This window comes from Ischnura elegans, chromosome 1, assembly GCF_921293095.1.
Source record: "Ischnura elegans chromosome 1, ioIscEleg1.1, whole genome shotgun sequence".
NCBI classification, from domain to species: Eukaryota; Metazoa; Arthropoda; class Insecta; order Odonata; family Coenagrionidae; genus Ischnura; species Ischnura elegans.
In genome coordinates, this window is record NC_060246.1 from 36685247 (window position 1) to 36706910 (window position 21664).

The following is a 21664-nucleotide window of genomic DNA, read 5'->3' on the forward strand; positions in this document are numbered from 1 at the left end:
AAATGAAATGAGCTTTTTACCAAAATACTGTGCTGTTGATGTTTTGTTTCTTTTTTCAAAGCCAAAAAATGTGTCAGGCTTGTAGGGTTTCCCAAAGTGTCGAGTTATAGAGAGTCGAGTTTTCGGGGTTCTAATGTTGATCATATGACCCCTCTAAAAGGCTTTAAAAAACTTTAAAACTCACTATTTTCCATCTAAAATTTAGAATATTTCCCGCGGCAAGACCCGCGGTATGGGCCCCCCCAATATTTTTTCTAAGTCGGCGCCCCTGACCATAGGGCAAGCTAAGAAGCAATATTCGATCCTATAAACTTGGCAGCTTATTCCTAGTTTCTCCTTTAACAACTCGTTCACCGAATGAATTAATACAAAAAAGACAACTAAAATGCAAGAATTATCAAAATAATTGCTGCTACAATATTTTGAATCACCATTTTTAGAACTGAATAGTACTATAGTACTTCAGTACTGAATAGTTCGGGATGTTGATGCATCAAAATCCCGAAGCCACTTCTAACTTAAAATTACATCCAAATAATTACAGCGAGAAAGAGTACATACCTCACAGTTTTTCGTAGGGGTGAAATGTTTTCTTCTTATCGCCCAAATGCACTTCTTCTTCAACTCAGGATCTTTTGGAAAGCTAAAAACTTGAACCATGTCCCGGAATTTCCATTACATCCCGACAATACACACACGAAAGGCATTTTTAACAAAAATATCTCACAAACACGTTTCTGAAGCCCAGTGAATGAAATTAAAGAATAAGGGAAACTTCACCATTACCAGACACTCTATTTTTCACAAACTTAACCACAAAAATCCCTGAAATGTGGTGAGACGTGACGTAAACGATGCGATCTCCAACGGCTTGTGCCGGCTTGTGAAGGCATGTGATCTTGCTAGGAGGATATGGCACGATGGCACCACCCGCGAAAGAAAATAGTCCCAGACCGAATACAGTTTTATCGATGAGATACAATTTTATCGATGCATATGAATTTGCCAGTCCTATTGCATCTTTTTTCGTCATTAAAGGAAATAAAGAAACAAAACCTTTTTAGTAACTTCCTAAGCGCGATTTTTGTATCTTGATGGTCCACCCTCGTATTCAGGTACGAAAACTTCCTGTGCCGTCTGGGGCGCAAACGTGCCCCAGTCTGACCAACAATGCCGAGTAGGTATGGAGTAAGCAGAGCGGCCGTTAGTTCTCCTATCCGTCCATCTCCCAATTTCTGCGTTCATCTCCATGCTAAGATCTCGAGTATCCTCCTGGTACCTGCACCTTCAATTAGTTTCCCATTCCCATAATTCTACATTACACAGCATCGAAATCCGTGCGATGATTAGAATAGGCCGAAAACGGTACTCTCGGATTGAGGCGTGATATTTGGTTCTACATAATAAACCGTGGGGCATGCGTTGCGGTATTCGAAAAAGGAAAAGTTCGATATATTAGTCGCAATTAACTAGGAGGACAAGAGATTTCATAGTGTGAATGAGTACAAGTATTCGAGTTGAGAGACAGGATGGATGGAATTAATCCATTATAACCAAATTTTGCTCCTTAGTAACATCAAAAATGTATACATTAACAGCTTTATTCAGGAATGATTTAAACGACGGGTTCTTTTGTGATATAAAGTTTAATGGCAAAATATACATATGCCACGATAATGTTGAATTACTAGCGGCGGAAAAAAGGTAAAACGCTGTAATTTAAGCACATTTACGAAATTATGCGGGAGCTCCGTGGGATCGTGTAGTATATCTTTCTACTCATTGTTTATTCGACTACAACAATGAAACCTTAAGCAGTGTTTAAACAAAAACGCTGTTTTTTATAGAAAGAACGACATCTTCACATTAGAAATAGCCTTTTAAAATTAAATTTTACCCATTCTATATTTTTTCAAATGACCGAAAGGTATAAGATTTCAGTTTCCGAGATGTAGAACAGAACATGAATATCGAAGTTACGTATGCTTAATGGAATATTTACAAACTATTCTTGTAAGGAATGTTGATATTGTTCCTCTCACTTAAAATGTACCACAAATAGATAGATTTTAGGGTGCTTAATTTTATTAGTTTTCAACAAATTCAAAAATAATATTTTAATGTTACTTTTCGCTGAATAAGAGCAAAGTCACAATTTGATTTATGTATTACGGAATGACCTTTGTAGTGGCTCTTGCTGTATACTATATAGTGTTTTAGCAACTGTTCCTGCGTTACATAGGCATATATTACGGTTTTGGCTTCCTCAATTTCTAATGAAAAACTATGGATCATCAGTAACACATAGTATGTTAGTGACACAAAAAATTCCATTGTTTCAGGATTATAATAAACTTCTTCCTTACTGTTTGAATTGTTTCTCGCTCTTTGGTTTCATGAGATCTGGTCATCCTGAGAATAGAGAAGTGTAGTTTTAAGGCACCAAAGTGACCGTTCTTGATTCAACTTTAGACGAAAATTTTTAAATCATTTATAAAGAGGGTTCTCGAAAAAATTTCTTTGCAAGTCTCCCAAATACTGAGCGTCGAAGAGGCTAGGGGATCTCTAATACCCATACCATGCCCAAGATGGGTAAACGTAGGCCATACAGTGAGACAATAAGGTTTGACCTTCGGATTGGCATGCGAGGACTTCCCGCAGCTGAGTCTGCAATTGTCTTCGACATCAATGTCAATGAGAAATGAGGAAGTGCAAGGCAGAGTACGAGATAGAGAGGAAGGCACTGCGGGGTGCTATGCGCGAAAGAAGAATACGGCGAGTTGGCTGTACCTCAGGAAAATACAAACAATAGCGCTCATGGTCCTAAGCAGCAGACGATATCCATAGGATATATATAAGGTTGATATATCCCGAGCAGAGACGATATCCATAGGGTATATATAAGATTGATACATCCAAAACACGTTGTTATTACACGATTGATATTTTTACAACGTTACATTGATCTCTACTTACTATTTACCTACTTGTGATATCCACGATGAGTTGTAGAAATTACGTCACATAGATACTACAATTTCTAATGAAAATTCCAAAAAAATGAAAAAGCTGTAATATTCGTGGTACTAAAAAAATTGTTGTTCCAAAAAATATCCATAGGTAGCATATGTTCTGTAAAGAATCGAAGAGCACAAATGCTTTTTGTACGTCTAGGAATTATCATAAACCATAATTAGCATACCCATTTTCTACTCATTAGATGTTCTGAAGATATTTAAGAGATGTTGTAGTATGTCCACTGTTGGACATCCATGCGACGTTGTTTGGCGGGAGTCCTTGGGACATTTGAGAGATATCCATACAACGTTAAATGGATTAACATGGATGTTGCACGAATATCATACCGATACATCCACTGCGCAAACGCTTCAAAATCGCCCACCGAATCAAATCCGCTCATCTAGGAGGCCAACAATACAAAGCCTGTAGCTTGGAGAATTGGAGGTGAGCGTATGTGCTCCAGGTACTGCCAGCTGAGCCACGCTGAGCGCATTCGTATCGCTGGGCTCCCACGTGAACGGATTTGATCCGGTGGGCGATTGTTGAGCGTTTATCGATATTTTAACTCCGACGACGCTGTCTGGAGGTTGTTGGGATATTGATTGCTGCTTGGGGTGGCATCGTTTTGACTAAATTAAAATAAGCCAGCAGTAATAAGCGATAATGTCGAACAGGCCGCAGTGAACTTGGAGGAAAAGATATCGCATAGTGTGGCTGTGTTCAAGTAGTCGAGTCGACAGATAGGATGGACGGAGATTAAGCTAAAATAAATTTTCAAAACAGGAACAAGCATGGAAAAGAGAGAAATGAAGGGAAAAAGAAAAAATCTAGGAAACACTTTATTTTTGATAATCCCTTAGCTAAACTTCACCCCTTCATTCATCACTTGTGCTAACCTTAACCCAGCAATAATTTCAAGGGGGTAGTTCAAACCCCCCAAAAATATTTTAGAGATAAAGTACGTATTTGCCCCTCCGATTACGGCCCTCATTAGTTAACCCGCCATCAAACTGAGGAAAATTAAGAGGAAAACTGGTAAATCATGAGCCTTGGAGATAAGAAGGCATGCAGAAATATGACATTCTGGCGGTAGCTGTTGCTAGAAAGACAGTTTCGTCGGGACCATCCCGGTGAGGAAATTCTCTTTTCGAAGTCTACCCTGAAAGAGAGTCGTGCGATGGGAATTGGTTCACTATATTTCAAAGATTACATTCTTTAAAGGTGGGGTGGGGAAGATTAGTAAAAGGTTCGGCGACGTAATTTGAAATACTTTCCATGACACTAAACATTACAACATATGTGAATTTAAAAAAAATAAAGAAGTATACAATAGTATTGACGAATTCATAGGTAGTGACTAAGATAGCTCGAAGCGGTGGACAGTAGAAAACTTAAACACTAAATCATTTCCTCATTCTGGGGTCGGCCCGGGCCCCCCACACCCTATAATAGATCATACCCGATTGATTTTTTGCGTTTTTATTCTATCATATAACACTCCATTTATCCACTCAATTGAACAGTAATAAACGATAATGTAGGGTTTTCAATTTCGTGAATTTAAATTCATAAAATTATTTTGGTACTGACATATATACATAATGCCGTAAAGGACTTGACTAATTAAAATAAGCATCGGAAGTGACTGGGCCTCAGGATGGTCTACCAGTTTATCTTTGCTTTCTTGACACACCCAATGCTATTGCCCGCACATTTAATTGACCGAAAGATAAACGTAAAATAAAAATAAAAAAGGGAAAAGTAGATAAGTATTGGCTATAGTATCGTTGGAAAATTCTTATGCTGAGGAAACGTAACACCATCGCTCACTAAGACCAGGTCTGAGGGAAAACATTCTCACTCTCCTCATTGCCTGCTTCGACACTTCCCCATTAGATGGCACTTAGCTTTTTATCAGCATAACGAATACGCTACACGCAATCAACCGTAGTGGTTTTACTGGTTCATTCGAAGTGAAGAAGAAAAGAGTTGAGGAGAAAGGGTGAACTAGCGCAGCCTTTAGCCCCAACGAACGACCTAGTAAAAGTCCGAGCGTAACCTTAATCGGCGAGGACTATGGCTCACTGCAAATTTTCCCGCTGCCATAAAAGATTTCGACCGGCAACGCGCAATATGAATGCCAATGCGACGAAAGGAGGCGAAGCAAGAGGGAGGAGAAGGAGCGGAGGGCTGCCTCCGGAGGACGATGGCGAGAGCGCGGAGCGAGAAAGCGCGGCTGAGGAGGAGGCGGAGTCCGCGGCGAGCGCTTCGACTCCCCGGCTCGGAGGTCGCCACATGATAAACTGTTCCAACAACATCAGAGTGCACAATTCGTCCGACATCCACATTGGAGACAGAACTTATTTGAACATTCACCAAACGACCACCTCCAACGTCGACGATCTTAAGCAAATCATTAGTCACGTGGTTGAGTCTTCCAGCATACAAACTGTGGTAAACGTGAAGACGACGACAGAACAATCCGGTTGCTCAAGCAGTGTTTTCGTCCAAGGTGTGAGCCTCGTTAAAGAAGGTAAGGGAATCGTTATTTTGGTGATGGAAAAATTTTAATCGACGATATAGGAAGTCCACGGGAAAAAATGAAATACAACGTAGGAAAAACTGTAAAAAAAAAGTTTTATATGAAAAAAAACGTTTTAAAAATTCCACGGGAAGTTTTTTTATGTAAAACTTTTTTTTACATTTTTCCTTTGGTGTATATCATATTTACCTGGAAAGGCACGTCCTATCAGCATTTTTTATATTATTCCTGAGAAATATGCACTGGGGTATTATCATTTCCAAGGATTATTTTGTAGGTGGAGACATTGAAAAGTCTAATGATACGTAAAATCCTCGCCTCCTAAACCGAAGGTCGCGGGTTCGAGGTGGTAGGTTGCACCAATCCAGGGCATGAATGCCTGTGTGCGTTAAATGTTCTGAAAACCCCGATGTAAAAACCAAATAACGCTATTGTTGGTGGTGCGGAAAAAATAAATAACAAAACTAAATTAATAAAAATGTCACATCATTACGGAAAGCATTTTGAATGAGAGAGAGATTTGTCGTCTGTAAAATTCCATGTCAGCACTCACTGTCAGTGGACTCGAACATGAATAGTTTTGGTACTTGCTGTTAAGAACTGATGAATAAGCTGAAGGAGCTAATTTCAAACAAAAAGTATTTAAAATTATGCAAATTAGATTCAAAGTACTAAAATTATACGATACACCATGAAGAGCGCCGCCCGCCTTTCAAGTTATTGGTTTAAAAAAATCGCGTTCTTTTCGAGACGAATGAAATAAACATTTTTATCTAACATTTTTATCGTTTCGTGTTTTCAGCGAGCCCATCTCTACGCTATGTACTTCCTTTTTCCAACATTCCACATGAGCGCATCCAGATTCGTTTAAAGGAGCTCACCTCCGTGGGTTTCATCTGCCCTCCTACAGGCGTCTTAAGGATATTTCCGCGTGGGTTTCAAAAGTGCTAATGAGGATGTCTATATATTCGGTCTCTCCCCTCCCCCCTACATATTCATGCCTGCATTTATAAATTTAGTTTCTTCTTTGAATAATTATGAAGCAAGTGTCCAAATTAATCATACATGTATATTATTACAGAAAGGTCTTTTTCTGTCACTCCGTACATGCTCAATACTGCACCAACAGAGATAAATGACGTATCATTTTAAACGTTGAATCACCGGATTCTGGCAAAAAATACAATTTTAATCATAAATTTCGCTATTTACCCATTCATTTGACTTAAAACTTTAAATTTTTCCATGCCGATTACTCGGTCGAGGTATATCGACTCCTCATTTTTTATATTCTAACCTAAAAAAATGGTTCAACAACCCGTTAAATCCATAACAAAACTAGAGAAGAGTAATATTGGCAGGCAAAAATATTAAAAATAAAATCTAAGAAGTATGAAGAATGTTTAACGTTCTTTAAAAGAGATATCGTGAGTAAGGAATTTAAAAGATAAGGGGTATTAACGATAAGGAATTTAAAAGATAATGAATAAATGAAAACGAAAAATTCGCGCGGTTTACCCATTACAAAATAATTTTAAAATGCTTTTTACCTTATTTTTCCGCATTTCAACTAGCATGAAATTAAAGCTCGACGTAAACATCCATTATTTTCGATGTCTCATCTTCTGTTTTAGGACTAAACAGAAGATGAGACATTTTATTCTCTATTGTTTTTATTTTCAAAGCTACTTTTGCGACCCTATAAGACCTCTCACCGCACCCATTGTAAACACTCCAATTGCCCTCTGCACGCAATCACAATCCCGGGTATGACGAAATTTTTTTATGAAATTGTAAAAGTGTTCTGAGAATAAACATTTTCTTAGCCATTGATCATTTTTTCACGGTCATGCGTAAGGGGGCGTCCATTGATTACGTGAAGTGATTTTGGTGATTTTTGGGTCCTCCCTCCCCCCTTTCTGAGATATAGTGAGATTTGGTTCGGCCCCTCCCTCTAATGCGTACAAAATGCGTATTTTAGTGTAAATGCGTTAATTTATGCTTCGTTGCGTTAGCTTTAATAAAAGGAAACAATTTATTTACTAATTTTTATTTGATATTAGCTAAGTCTAGTATTTAAGATACGTCAGCCTGGCCCTGCTCCGCCAGGAACAATCGAAGAGAAGAAGTAGTAATCACACGGCCTAGGAAAGGGAATTGCCCTTTGACTCACGCCTTTTTCTTCACTGAAGACAAGCAAGCCCCTCAATGTGATGAGTGTAGGTGTCCTTTAAGTGTGATGACCGGAATTTGAGCGCAAGATATTTGCGGCAAATTCGGTTACGAAAGTGTTTACTCCCTCGCTAGCAGGTGACTATGCGCGCGAAGCGAGGCGGAAGGGAAGGATGACTCGAGGCTAAGAAAGTGAAAGGCGAAATACGGCACACAAAAATACTCTTGGAGAGGACGGGAAGATGCAACACCATGGAGTTGTCGTAACAAACACTCCACTTCCTAGAGCCCCATATAGTCCTATAGGTCAACTGGGGGGGGGGGATATGACCTAGGGGGCCAAGATTTTGAATATAAAAACTCTCAAAATCTGAAGGAAGGCAGTTGGTGTTTGGGGAGTGACAACCGGGGTGTGTATCACGAGGGGTCGTCACTTGGAGCAGCAGAGATCGCCCGTCTACTCCGTGCCATATTGAGATACCCTGTCGGTAACCAGTACTTTCCCGGCATCCCGCGAACATCCAAGGGAAAAGCGAGAGTCTCAGCCTTGCCGAACGCCCGACGTCTATCCGCCTCTTCGCGACCTTCGCCTGTTCAAGCCCGTACGCTTCTCGGGAGACCCAAAGGTAAAGTGCCTTTTCCTATTTATAAAAACTACAGCTTGAATCAATTCATTGCTTACGGCACCCAAAGGCAAGGACCCACACGGCGAAGCCGAGTTCGATCCCCGTCGCACAACAGAGCACGGGGCGGACGCTACAAATGGTGGCAGCGGTGTCGATAATTGAAATGCCCGCATGGGGCGAATTCATTTTTTTGAGAGATTGAGGAATTAAAATTTTTTCGCTCTTTGAGGCAATCAAAATTTTTACTCAGGAAAGATGTTGTTCGGTCATTCCCATTCCGGGATTGATATTTCGCCTCCGAGTGAGAAGATTACTCTCAAATGCCAGGGCACTGTAAGACCTGAATGGTTTCACTTACAGGAGCCAGAAGCGTGATTTGCATACAAGCTGTACTTTCGGGTCTCTCGTTTCGTGTCCCCATGTTTTCCTTCTTCGTGTAAAAATTTGTGTTTTCCGATTTGTAAATATACCTTAGCCAGGTAGTTTCGTGGCTCTTTGTCAAAATTTTGCTGTGTGGTCGCTACGGTGGCATCACGAAGAATTGTGACCCCGCGGGAAGTCATTTAAAAGTAAGCCGTGCCACACAATCCATTTAAAAATGCCGGATCCTCCCACCGTTCCGCCCACCATGGCTCCTGCCAATGTATCCGGGTTTTTATACGCGGTGGAAGTATTTTCAGGGGAAGACGACGAGATAGCCGTCGAGGAGTTTTTGTCGACTCTTGAAACCGCGGCCACTTTGGGCCAATGGAGTCCTAACCATAGAGTAATGGTATTGAAATTACGTATCAAGGGCAAGGCAAGGCTATTTGTGAATACGCTCGCGCCCGAAGTAGGAAGTAATTGGGAGGCCTTGAAAAACGCGCTAAGGGAAAGATTCTCCGCACGGGAAAACGCAGGGGCTAGGTTGAGGAAATTATTAGATTGCCGACAGGGTCGCGAAACGGTGAGAGAATACGCGGAGCGAATCCGAGCTCTGGGCGAAGCTCCGCAAGATTCAGTGACCGACCCGGAGGAACGCCGATGGCGGGCCAAAGTGCGGGAGGAGACGATGTTACAACAATTTTTACAGGGGCTGAGGGAAGGGATCCGGAGATTCGTGTTAATCCGGGAGCCGTCCACTTTTCAAGAGGCAGTGCGCCTCGCGAAAATGGAGGAACAAAATGACGAGCAAGGCAGAAATAGACTATGTTTAGTGGCCGGTCCCACCACGCCATCGGGTGACCGCGATAATCACCCCCCATCACCGCCGCCCTTTTCACCCGCGCCATCACGGCCAATGTGCTACCAGTGTCGACAATACGGGCACTTCGCAAGGGATTGCGTAAAAAACCCCATGCGCTGCTTTAATTGCAACGAGATGGGGCATGTGAGGCGCGAGTGTCGAGCAAATAGATTTTCCACTCGGAACTATGCACTGCCTCGGGCGGGAAGCCCTCCTCCCCCCGTCCGATCGCGAGCCCCTCCCCCCAATGCTAACCTTACGGGAGGGACGAAGACGGCGTTCAACCCACGAAGAAACGCTCCGGCGGAGAGAGGACGACGCCCCACCCACCCAAACGGACTTCCCTCCGGGCACCAGTCCCGCCGCGCGGAGGGGACTCGGCGATAGTGAAAGGAAAGCGGGAGAGATTGGCGCCGTCAACCCGCCGAGCAGACACAACGGGTTATGCCGTGTCCGTCGAGGTGGGAGGCAGCCGCGCGACCCTTCTCATCGACACGGGGGCCACGCTGTCCCTCCTCAGAGAAGAAGTCCCCCGCCCCAACCACCCCCTTCACCCCCCCTTGACACAACTTTGCGGAGTCACTGGCCATCACCTAGCCATAACGGGGACGGTGACTCTCCCGGTGAGGTTAGGAAAAGGCACGTTTTTCCATGAATTTCAGGTAGTGGGATCGGACTTAAGATTACCCGCCGACGGCATTTTAGGATTGGATCTCCTTCGGACAATGGAAGCGAGTCTAAATCTAAAAACAGAAGTGTTGAGAGTGGGTAATGAAGACTTCCCTTTGGAAGCGGTTGTCTTTGGCCGGGACACGGGGGTTGTAGCGCGGGAGGAAGAGAGAGGGAGACGAGAGAAAGGGGAAAATCCTCAGATGGTTAGACTAAAAGAGCGCACGCGGATTTCCCCGCGCAGTGAGGTGGTCACTATGGGGATCCTCGGGAAGAACGGAGGGCAGGGCGAGCAGACATTATTAATGGAACCGGTCGAAGTTCCTATCCATGGGATCATGGTCGGAAGAGGAATTGTGCGCCGATTGGAGGGAAATCAAATCCCGGTGAAATTAATTAATGTCTCGAATGAAGAATTGGAAATTCCCGTAAATATGGTGGTGGGAAACATTACGCGGGAATTTAAAATTCCGGAGGCCGCTCATAAGGAGATTATTCGGAGGGAGAATAGCCTTCCCGAGGAATTAGAAACTAAGTGTTTGCAACTACCAGGGGAGGAAGGAAAGAGGTTGCGGGAAGTATTGTTGGAGTATAGCGACATTTTTCACAGGGAAGGGAAGCCGCTGGGTAAAACGTCGCGAGTACGCCACGAAATCCACACCGGAAACCATGCCCCCATATTTCGACGACCGTATCGGGTTCCACAGGCGCAGCGGGAGACAATGCGCACCCACATCACGGACATGCTCGCACAAGGAATTATTCAGGATTCTACATCCCCCTGGAGTGCGCCGGTGGTGCTGGTCGCGAAAAAATCGGAGAACGGTGAGGAGAAACTCCGTTTTTGCACAGACTTTCGCGCACTCAATCAGATTACCCGGAGAGACGAATACCCCTTGCCAAATATTCAAGAGACGCTGGACCAACTAGGAGGAGCGAAATATTTTTCCACGCTAGATATGGCCAGTGGTTATTGGCAAATAGAAGTTGAGCCAAGAGATAGGGAAAAAACTGCTTTCTCGACCCCCGAGGGGCATTATGAATATCTCAGGATGCCCTTCGGGCTGGCCAATAGTCCAAGCACCTTCCAAAGACTGATGGATTCCGTCTTATCAGGGCTTAAAGGAAGCAAGTGTCTCGTATACCTTGATGATATAATTGTTCATGGTCGAGACACAGGGGAGCATTTGGCTAACCTAAGGGAAGTGTTTGAGCGATTGCGGGCCTCGGGTTTGGCATTACAGCCCGCCAAATGCAAATTTTTGGAAAATTCGGTGAAATATTTGGGGCATATTATTTCATCGAAGGGAGTGGAGCCAGATCCCAATAAAATTAGGGCAATCAGTAATTTTCCCCCTCCACATAACCTACGGACACTCAGAGGATTTTTGGGCTTAGTTGGATATTACCGCCGATTTATTCCGAAGTTCGCCCAAATAGCTAAACCTCTGACGGAACTCACTAAGAAGGGTGTGAAATTTGAATGGACTCAGAAAGCCGTTGCCTCTTTCGCAACATTGAGAGACTTTTTATGTAATGAGCCGGTACTTCGGTACCCAGATTTCAAGAAACCTTTCATATTATACACGGATGCTTCCGGGGAAGCCTTGGGGGCTGTCTTAGCCCAGAAGGATGCCAGTGGGGAGTACGTAGTCGCTTACGCTAGCCGGCAATTAAATAAAGCGGAGCGTAATTATAGCGCTACAGAGAGGGAATGCCTGGGGGTAGTATGGGCGGTAAGGTATATGAGGTGTTACGTGTACGGGAGGGCCTTTACAGTTGTTACGGATCATAGGCCTTTGAAATGGTTATTTTCGCTAAAAGATTCATCGTCACGGTTGACTCGGTGGTCTCTTCTCCTAAGCGAATATGATTTCGAAATACAACATCGGCCCGGGAAAATACACCAAAATGCCGACGTTTTGTCTCGTAACCCGGTGGCGGTTATTCAAACACCTTTCGAGCCTGTGTGGGATAGACAATTAATACGAGACGAGCAGGCAAGGGATCAATGGTGTGGGAAGGTGATGGAACAAATGGAGAAATCCGGGGGAAAAAGTGATTTCTATACCGATCAAGAGGGGATCTTGTATCGGAAGGGGAAAAAGGGCGAAGAGCAGTTAGTTGCTCCCAAGAGCATGCGGGAGAGGGTGCTTAGAGCGTTTCATGACTCGCCGTGGGCGGGCCATATGGGAATAAAACGCACCCTGGGGACCATTGGGGCCAAATTTTGGTGGCCCAAGATGATAAGTGATGTGATCACCCATTGCACGCATTGCCATTCGTGTCAATTGCGTAAAGACCCGCAGAAACAAAACAGGGCGCCATTACAGTCTTTACCGGAAGTGACTGGCCCCCTGCAGAGGGCAGCAATGGACATCGTGGGACCACTACCAAGGACGGATAGAGGGAACCGATACATCCTTACCTTCCAGGATGCCTTTACCAAGTACCCGGAAGCGATAGCCATTCCCGATCAGGAAGCGGAAACGGTAGCTAGGGTATTTGTGGAGTCGATTATTACTCGTCACGGCGTCCCGCGACAATTGTTGACGGACCGCGGGGCAAACTTCACCTCCCAGCTCATGAGAGAAGTATGTAAGCTCTTAGGGATAAAGAAGTTACAAGCAACAGCTTACCATCCCTCCGGAAACGGGCTGATCGAGCGAAGCCATAGGACGTTGATGAACATTTTGTCACACTTTGTGGACAAATATCAACGAAGCTGGGATGATTGGGTACAGTTCGCCATGCTGGCCTATAGGAGCTCTCCCCACTCCGTTACCCGAGAGACCCCCTACTTCCTCATGCACGGACGGCATATTGAATTACCGTTCGACGATATTACTTCGCCAGCCTCCATTAATTACGCTACGGACAGTAATTACGCAGCCGAACTCCAAGCGCGGTTGAAACTCTCTTTTCAAGCCGTCGCAGAAAGAATACGAGCCGGACAAAAGACCCAGGCAAAAGAGTATAATAAACGTGCTACGGAAGTATCGTTCCAACAGGGGGACTGGGTGTTCGTGCGAAAAGACGCTACACGGCCAGGGACAACTAGAAAGTTAGATAAACATTGGGAAGGGCCATATGAAATCTTAGAGCAAACCAGTCCGGTGAACTATAGAATTAAAAGTGTACAAGGGCATAAAGGCGCTCAAATAGTGCATGTGAATCGTTTAAAACAGTGCAAACTAAGTGATGCCCCTCGTGCCCCCGCCTCCCCTCCCCTACCAGCCGAAGAAAAAGTGAAAGGACGACGACGGAGGAGGCAAGAGCCCTCCCCTCCCCTCCCGCCATATTGTGTCGTCCCAGGTGTCGAGTGGGACACGGGTCCCCCTTCAAGACCTTCCCCTCCCGCACTACCCACCCTCTCTCCCCCGCCACATCGGTACCCCCTCCGCAGCCGAGGACCGGTCGAGCTGACGAGGGAAGTGTAAACAAAAAGGGGTGACGAGACGCGGGATGGCCGCGCGGAACTAATGGTGAAAGATTTTCGGTTGTTTTAGTGTGGGATTTAAACGATTTTCAAGTGGATGGTGATTCATTTGCAACTCCAATTCGTTTTTTTGCTGCTTTTATTTTTTATTTTTTCTCCCCAAGTTATACATACAACAGACATGAGGATTAGGACAATATAATAGTAAAAAAAAAAAATCCAAAATGATGCTGCCTTCGGCCGGTCATCACACAATTTGAAATGAGGACGCCCGATGCATAGAAATGGTGGCAAAGTTCCGTTTTCCCATAATAATAACCTGCCTCCCAGTTTCTATTGAGAAATCTCAGCGGGTTTAGGGCCCCAAGCATTCGCTTCTCTGTCCCACCATATATTGACATATGCCCTGCTAATTTATGTGTTTCTTTTAAAAGACAATTTCAACACGCCAAAGGACAAGAAGGATGGCTCTGTGGTGGTTTCTGATGACAATGCTCTGGCACACGTCTAACGGGGAAAATAGGAACACGACGGAATTCGTGGGAAGAGGGGTAGCGTTCCTTGAGGAGGGCAGCTTCCTGTTAGCGGGGGAATGCTGGGCCTTTGCGTTCGATGTGGACATCGAACAATATTTACAGACGACGAACCACTTGATGACGGAAGTTCAGCACGTCTTAAACGAGGGACAAAAAGTGGATAGACCAAGCGGTGGTAATCGGACCGCGCTGACGGAAGATTTTCAGCAAATAATACAGAAAATCATCGAAACGGAGGGAAAGCAACTCGAGATGGAAGTCTCCACCATTCTGATGAGTCTGTGGGGTTTTGAAAAGACTCTGCAGAGGGAAAAGAGGGGACTAATCAATGTCGGAGGTGAAGCATTGAAATTCCTGTTTGGGACCCTCACGGAAGAGGACCTGAACTCAATAGAAAAAGAATTAGTAACAGTAAGGACCGCCACCCAAAAGAGTATACACCTGATAAAGTTGCAGGCGACTGTTATCAATTCAACTTATACTCTGGCTAGAAGGAACGAACTAGTCATCGCGAGGATTAGCAACGTTACTTCACGGTTGGCGGCCGAACTAGCCCTAATGAATTTAGAATTAGGCGAAGGCCTCCGTGTATTATCCCATAGGATATCCGTCACCCTATCCATTTCCGCAGGACTACGGCGATTAGAGACCGTACTAATGGAATTGAAAACGGAAATAAACTCTTTTGCGCAAGCATGGGAAGGGACAATACACAATCGCCTGAGCCCATACTTCATTCCCCCCTTTCAATTACTAGAAGCGTTAAAACAAGTTCAAACTAGGTTGTCCCCAGGCATTCGCTTTCCTTTTCCCCTCACGCCTGCGGACATTTATTCGTACTATGCGACGGCTCGAGTCACGTACGCCGTCCTCAATCAAAAGATAAGAGTAGTTGCTGAGATCCCGCTACAATCAGGAAATCAGCTTTTCAAATTATATCGAGTGGTGGCTTTACCGGTTAAAATACCTAATATAAACGCATCCCTAACTATCATTCCCGAAACCCCTTTCTTGGCAGTTTCCGAAAATCACCTCCGGCATATGTTATTAGATGAACGCGACATTAACAGTTGCACCTCCGGGCCGATGACGATCTGCCCGCCGAGAAGGCAAGTGACGGAGTTCCCATATACTAACTGCTTATACGCCATTTTTATGGGAGCTGACAAAGACATACGATGTGACACAAGACTAATCCCCCACCCCAGAGCATTGTTTTACAGAACCAAGTCCACCAATCGGTGGGTATACAGCGTCCCGCGGAGGAGCCACTTCCTACAGAGATGCCCCGGGAGAGAGGAAGCCTTGAACGTCACAGAAGACTTTCTCAGCGGCACCGGGGTGGTGGAGCTGCGACCCGGATGTTCCGGCTACAGCGAGGGACAGGTGCTGACCCCTTTTTCCACCGGAGCTCAGCCCTCACCACCCGACGGAGGGATATCTACATGCCGGAGATGAAGGACATCTTGCAAGGCCCACTACATCACTATATCAACAACCCATCGGCAGAGAAACAACAGAGACTGGAGAACCTCGTCCACCAGTCTCGTCGCATCTTCGGGAGCCAGGGAGGTATTCCGGTGGAGCAGGTCCACGAGATGCTCCAGGAAGCAGAGGCCCTAGAAGAACCGTCATGGGTACCATCTGTGCACACCATCTCCTACCTTGGCCTGATCCTTACGGCAGGAGCCGCCATATGCGCAACGGGGGTCGCGATCTTCCGCCGGTTCCGGAAGCGGTCGATTCAACCCCCGCCTACACCATCGGCACCGGAGGAGATGGAGATGCTACGAACTCCACAGTAAAAAAAAAAAAAAAGAAATTTTTGTACAAAAAAAACTTTACAAGCATTGTATTATAAGAATAAAGAGGAAATGGCGGTTAACTGGAGGGTGGGACACTCACGAGAAGCATACACAAAAAAAAAAAAAAAATGGTTTAAAATGTGAGCAGTCTCGTGATAGAGACGGCTCAATTTAGAGACAGCGGGGAGTGGTGTGATGACCGGAATTTGAGCGCAAGATATTTGCGGCAAATTCGGTTACGAAAGTGTTTACTCCCTCGCTAGCAGGTGACTATGCGCGCGAAGCGAGGCGGAAGGGAAGGATGACTCGAGGCTAAGAAAGTGAAAGGCGAAATACGGCACACAAAAATACTCTTGGAGAGGACGGGAAGATGCAACACCATGGAGTTGTCGTAACAAACACTCCACTTCCTAGAGCCCCATATAGTCCTATAGGTCAACTGGGGGGGGGATATGACCTAGGGGGCCAAGATTTTGAATATAAAAACTCTCAAAATCTGAAGGAAGGCAGTTGGTGTTTGGGGAGTGACAACCGGGGTGTGTATCACGAGGGGTCGTCACTTGGAGCAGCAGAGATCGCCCGTCTACTCCGTGCCATATTGAGATACCCTGTCGGTAACCAGTACTTTCCCGGCATCCCGCGAACATCCAAGGGAAAAGCGAGAGTCTCAGCCTTGCCGAACGCCCGACGTCTATCCGCCTCTTCGCGACCTTCGCCTGTTCAAGCCCGTACGCTTCTCGGGAGACCCAAAGGTAAAGTGCCTTTTCCTATTTATAAAAACTACAGCTTGAATCAATTCATTGCTTACGGCACCCAAAGGCAAGGACCCACACGGCGAAGCCGAGTTCGATCCCCGTCGCACAACAGAGCACGGGGCGGACGCTACATAAGTATATGACATATCTTGATAGTGTGAGACAAATACCGTGACGCGCGGATACGGTTAAATATAGGGGGAGACCTTGAATCCCTCCAAGGAGACCACCCTACTAATTTAATTTGTACAATTTTGTTTCTCAAGGAAATAGGTCTGTTTCATTAAATTTAAAAGTTCCAGTCTATTTTTATGTAAATAAATTGTGAAGTAACGATCCCTTTATTATAGGATTTAAATCAAATGACTGAGTAGCGGTGCAGAATGACGTTGATGCACTCTTGCGCTCAATTCTACTACTACTAGTATTTAAGATTATTAAGATCGCAATTTACACACTTTCTTGGGGAAAAAAATACTTGATACTCGCCAGGACCCCACCCACGTGAGATTGGGTGAGAAGCGCCCCCCCCCCCCCCAAACGCCTCAAGTGATAATTAATGGATGTCCCCTAATGGATACCCCCCCTCCGGGATTGTGAGCTTTTACTATTTCTCTGGTTGTCCGGTTTTTCCCGATTACATGCTTCTTCTAAGTGACCTTCAAATAAACTTTTTCTACGATTAAGTTTTTCGATTTACCTTTAAAGTTGTTCTCATCTGAGCAGCATTCCAAATCATCTTAGGGAGCATTGGAGAGCACAAAAAATCAATATTAATTGTTATTTAAATTCATGGTCAATTTCATTATGCTTCTTTCACACTTTCCCTATCATAATGGCATTCCACTGAGGGAAGTCAGGAACTACATCATGCTTGTGTAAGCCATTCCATTGATGTATGTGTATTTATGACTGAAATCTCTTTTGTATATGTTTAGTTTGTTTTCTTTTCTTGAGTTCATTTGTTGTTTGTTTTATTTGCCTGTGAGCATGTTTGTTTTTATTTTGATTCCTTTTTGCTGATTTGATGGTGGTGGTGGCTATGGTGATGAGAGATAAATAAGTTATTGCTAGAGAGAAAGCCATCTTGAAGTGAATGTAGAATAAGATTAAGATTAAAATACAGTGTGTCAAGTGATATTTTCCTTTGGTTTAATCGCTCTGATACGTTACCATTTTTTAAGTAATGCCATGGTGTTTCAATGCGGCATCATTCAATTTGAAACTTTTAATTCACTCGGGTGTTTAGTTGTCCCCAAAGGAAATCTTTCAATGGTTTCAAATTCAAAATAAATGTGAAATATTCCGATAAAATTTTCAATTTCGCACACATAAATAGTCTGCAGTTGAGGCAACAAACTGAAATCTGTCCAAGGACTAGACTCGATACTTGAGAGTATTACATCATCATCAGCAAACTTAAATTGGAACATCGATTTGCTCTCACTCACGATTCTTCCCAATTAGTTAATCATCCTTTTCTTTCATGATTTTGTATTTTCATGTCATTCCGGAAATTTCCCTGAGATTTCCAACCTTGAAGCTTCACAGAACTGTTTTCCACTCACTTCTACTCCAATTACTTTTCGTGTATTGGCAACTGTACCTTATTTTGTTTCAAAAAAGCCTGCAGTGTTTATCATTCAAAAAATTAAATTTCAATTTATCACAGGACGTTTCAATTCGCAATCATCTCAGTTAGGCTTCACAAACTACGTAACTTTGAACGAGACTTTTTGAGAGTTTTTTGGTGTACCAACACTATTACCTCCCGTACAAACCCAATCATGATCTCAGGTAGGCTTCGCAAACTGTGAAACTTTCATTGAGAATTCTTCATATAATTATTTCAGCGTAAAGGGAGACGAAGATCCTACATGTAGCTAAAATTGCTTTTGGCACTACCTAGACTTTATACATTTCCGCGACGTGCACTGATCGGAATAATATGGGAGGGAGTCCTAAGTAAAAATTAAAAATTTTTCACGTCCATTACATTCATGGCACATAGATGGTGAATCTCACATATATCGGAAATGTTAGAGATCCTACAATCAATATATATCAATGATCTCACATTACACCGGTATGGCAGAGCAAGAAAGTTTATAAATCGCAAATCTTCCTTTATTTTAATACTTACTCATGTATATTCATACATGAGTAAGTATATTCATTTTATATTCATAAAAATTTATTCTTATAATAATTCCTTGCGTTGAATTTGTCAGCAATTACTACGTATTTACCCTCGGAGTCTCGCGAGAAATTGTTCAAGATACTATCGGTTAATCACACAAAGTTATCAAACTAAATACTTCATGTATTTAGATATTAATTCAAACACAAACTGCCATTTTCACACCCGATACACATTCATAAGTAAAAATTACGTGAATTTTTTCCCAGTCAAAGTGAGTATTCTGAATTATTCCCATAATATTTCATTGGATTCCGTTCTATATATTAGTCAACAAAACGATCGCTGTGATACAAAAACAAGCGAACAAAAGCTTCCGAAAAAATCATATTTCAAGATTAGTAGGAGCAATTAAAGACCTGAATTAGCATTGTCAAAGTAAGGCAAGGGTTCAACTCCCTCTGCGGCACCACGCGGTATAGCTTAGCTCCCCTAAGTCTAACGAGAGTTGCTGGGCATGACCGTGAGAAGCCGAACGAGCGGGGATTCGCTAGCCTACGCGATAACTAGCCTACCCAAACGTCATATCGATGGCTAAGTTCTAACAACACGTATCATAAAAATAGCAACTTTTCAGGGTGCAAAAAAATACTTATTTTTTTTTAATTTTACACTGAAACGAAAAACAAAAACTTAATAAAACTGAAAAAGAAGCATTAATTTACCAACAGAGTTGTTATTTTGCTAGAATTTTATTTTTTTAATGTTATTACACTTTCTTTAAGATATCTGTCTCAAATCGGCTGAATTACGAGGTAGGTGTTGTTAGAACTTATCCATCGATATCCTCTTTCATAACTGACTGGGAAGACCGTTGGGAGGGGTTATGCTGCCGAAAGAGATTCCCCAAAACGTGCCAAACCATGACTTCTTTTCGATTTTTTAAAGTCGTTTCTTCGGCAAAAATCGGATCAATTGTCGCCGTAAAAATCGTAATTGCCTTAACACCGGATAATCGCTTGCTGGCCTTTTCTTTAGTAATATTTTTCATTTTGGTTTAGTCATCGGCGAATCCAGAGATGATTGGACGCTTTGCCACTCCTATGTATTTCCTCAAGCTATGAATGGTATTTCATTCCATTTCCTCTCAACGGTATAGAGAACCTTCAAGGTCCATCATATCAAAGTTTATCATATTTAGTTTTTTATTTTATTAGTTTGTCATTATCATATCAAAGTTTTTCTCACCAGAGAGCTTAATGTTACTCATAAATGTAATGTTTTAAGAAAAGATTATTTAAAGAAATGGTTTACATATCAAAATCAAATAACAGTTGCAATAAAAGATCGGACATCGAACACCTAAGCAAAATTTATTATTATTTAATTCATCGAAATTAAAATTGTTTAGTATAATTTAGATACCATTTGTTAACAAATGAATCAAAATTTATAAGTAACCATGTTTAGCCTAGTAACGAAACTTTTCTATCACAGGTATGTTGTTTAATTCTGTACACAATTTTTAATTTACCAATGAATTTGTACTGCACAATTGTATTCAAATTTTTGTAACCACTTAATTAATTAATTTATTTTCTTTATTTTCTTTGTAAACATTCATTATAATTAAGAGCCCTGAGGAAGGAGAATAAATCTCCGAAACGTTGGCCAAATGTGAGTTTAATTTATCATGACCTATACTCCAAGAGCATAAACATTACATTGTTGTTATAATAAGGAAGGTCAGGAGAAGAAACTTCATTCGTTACTCATAAAACTAACTTGCTGTGTTATATATAGCTATGATAAGAAAGGAAAACTTTTGCCGCTAAGTTAATTTCAACCCTCACGAAGTAACCCATTTTGAATTACCCAGAGCAAAATTAATAAAATAAAGATTTCTTGAGCATTTTGAACATGATATTTAAATATTTCCCCAATCATATTAAATTTTAAAAAATATACATCAAATTTACAGTCGGAATTAAAGCTTAATTTTGTCGAGATATTGAGCCGATCAGTGAAAGATCAATCGCCTGGTGTACTGGAGGTTCTGAATTGGTGACGTCATATGGGGAAATGTCGACACTTTGATGATGGAAATCCCGAATAGCCGCCCAAGGCCATGAAATTCTCCAGATTTCCATAAATTTTGGCGTCCCAAGGGACCTTAAATTAGAAGTTACGTTTCGGTAACACAGAAAACTTAATCAAAAATCGACATCGGTGCGGGATCCCTTACGGTGTTTTTCAGGGGCATTTTACTGAGTGCCTAAAGCAAATTCTACGGGAAGGTATATAATTTATGCAAAGATAATTTGACTCATTTCTACTAACCATTTTTCCTTCGCTGTAATGACCTTGTTCTTTTTTAACGATGACAGTCATTTATTGGACGCTGGCCTCAATATTTCTTCCAACAACAGAAATAAATGTTGAAGCCACTTTAAGATTTCCAAGCCTAGCCATTTTTGTGACTGTCGCAAAAAATAAAATTCGGTGAATCCCTTAAATTTATGATTAAGGAGATTCGATCAGAGAGATCGCCAATTCCTGCTGTGTATAGCTACTGCATGGATGTGATCGCCGTCAGAGATTTGATAAAAGATTTTGATCAAACATTTTTGAGCTTACTGTCAGTTGGAAAAGGACATTTAGACTGAAAAAAATCATGCCAGACCCAGGGGCGGATTCAGCATCAAATTTGGGGGGAGGGTCATAACCTGGGTTC

General features: G+C 42.8%; 1 protein-coding gene across 3 annotated transcripts in view; it reads left to right on the forward strand.

Moving 5' to 3' along the window:
* The first annotated feature begins 4959 nt into the window (after nt 1-4959).
* The window catches only part of LOC124158834, a 37294-nt gene continuing 20589 nt past the window's right edge, over nt 4960-21664 (forward strand). Inside the window, exon 1 of one of the 3 annotated variants that reach the window (XM_046534192.1) lies at nt 4960-5554. In XM_046534192.1, the coding sequence (XP_046390148.1) occupies nt 5098-5554 (457 nt within the window). In that variant the 5' untranslated portion in view covers nt 4960-5097. The remainder of the gene's footprint in view (nt 5555-21664) is intronic. The other 2 variants (XM_046534210.1, XM_046534201.1) reach the window with 2 other exon arrangements.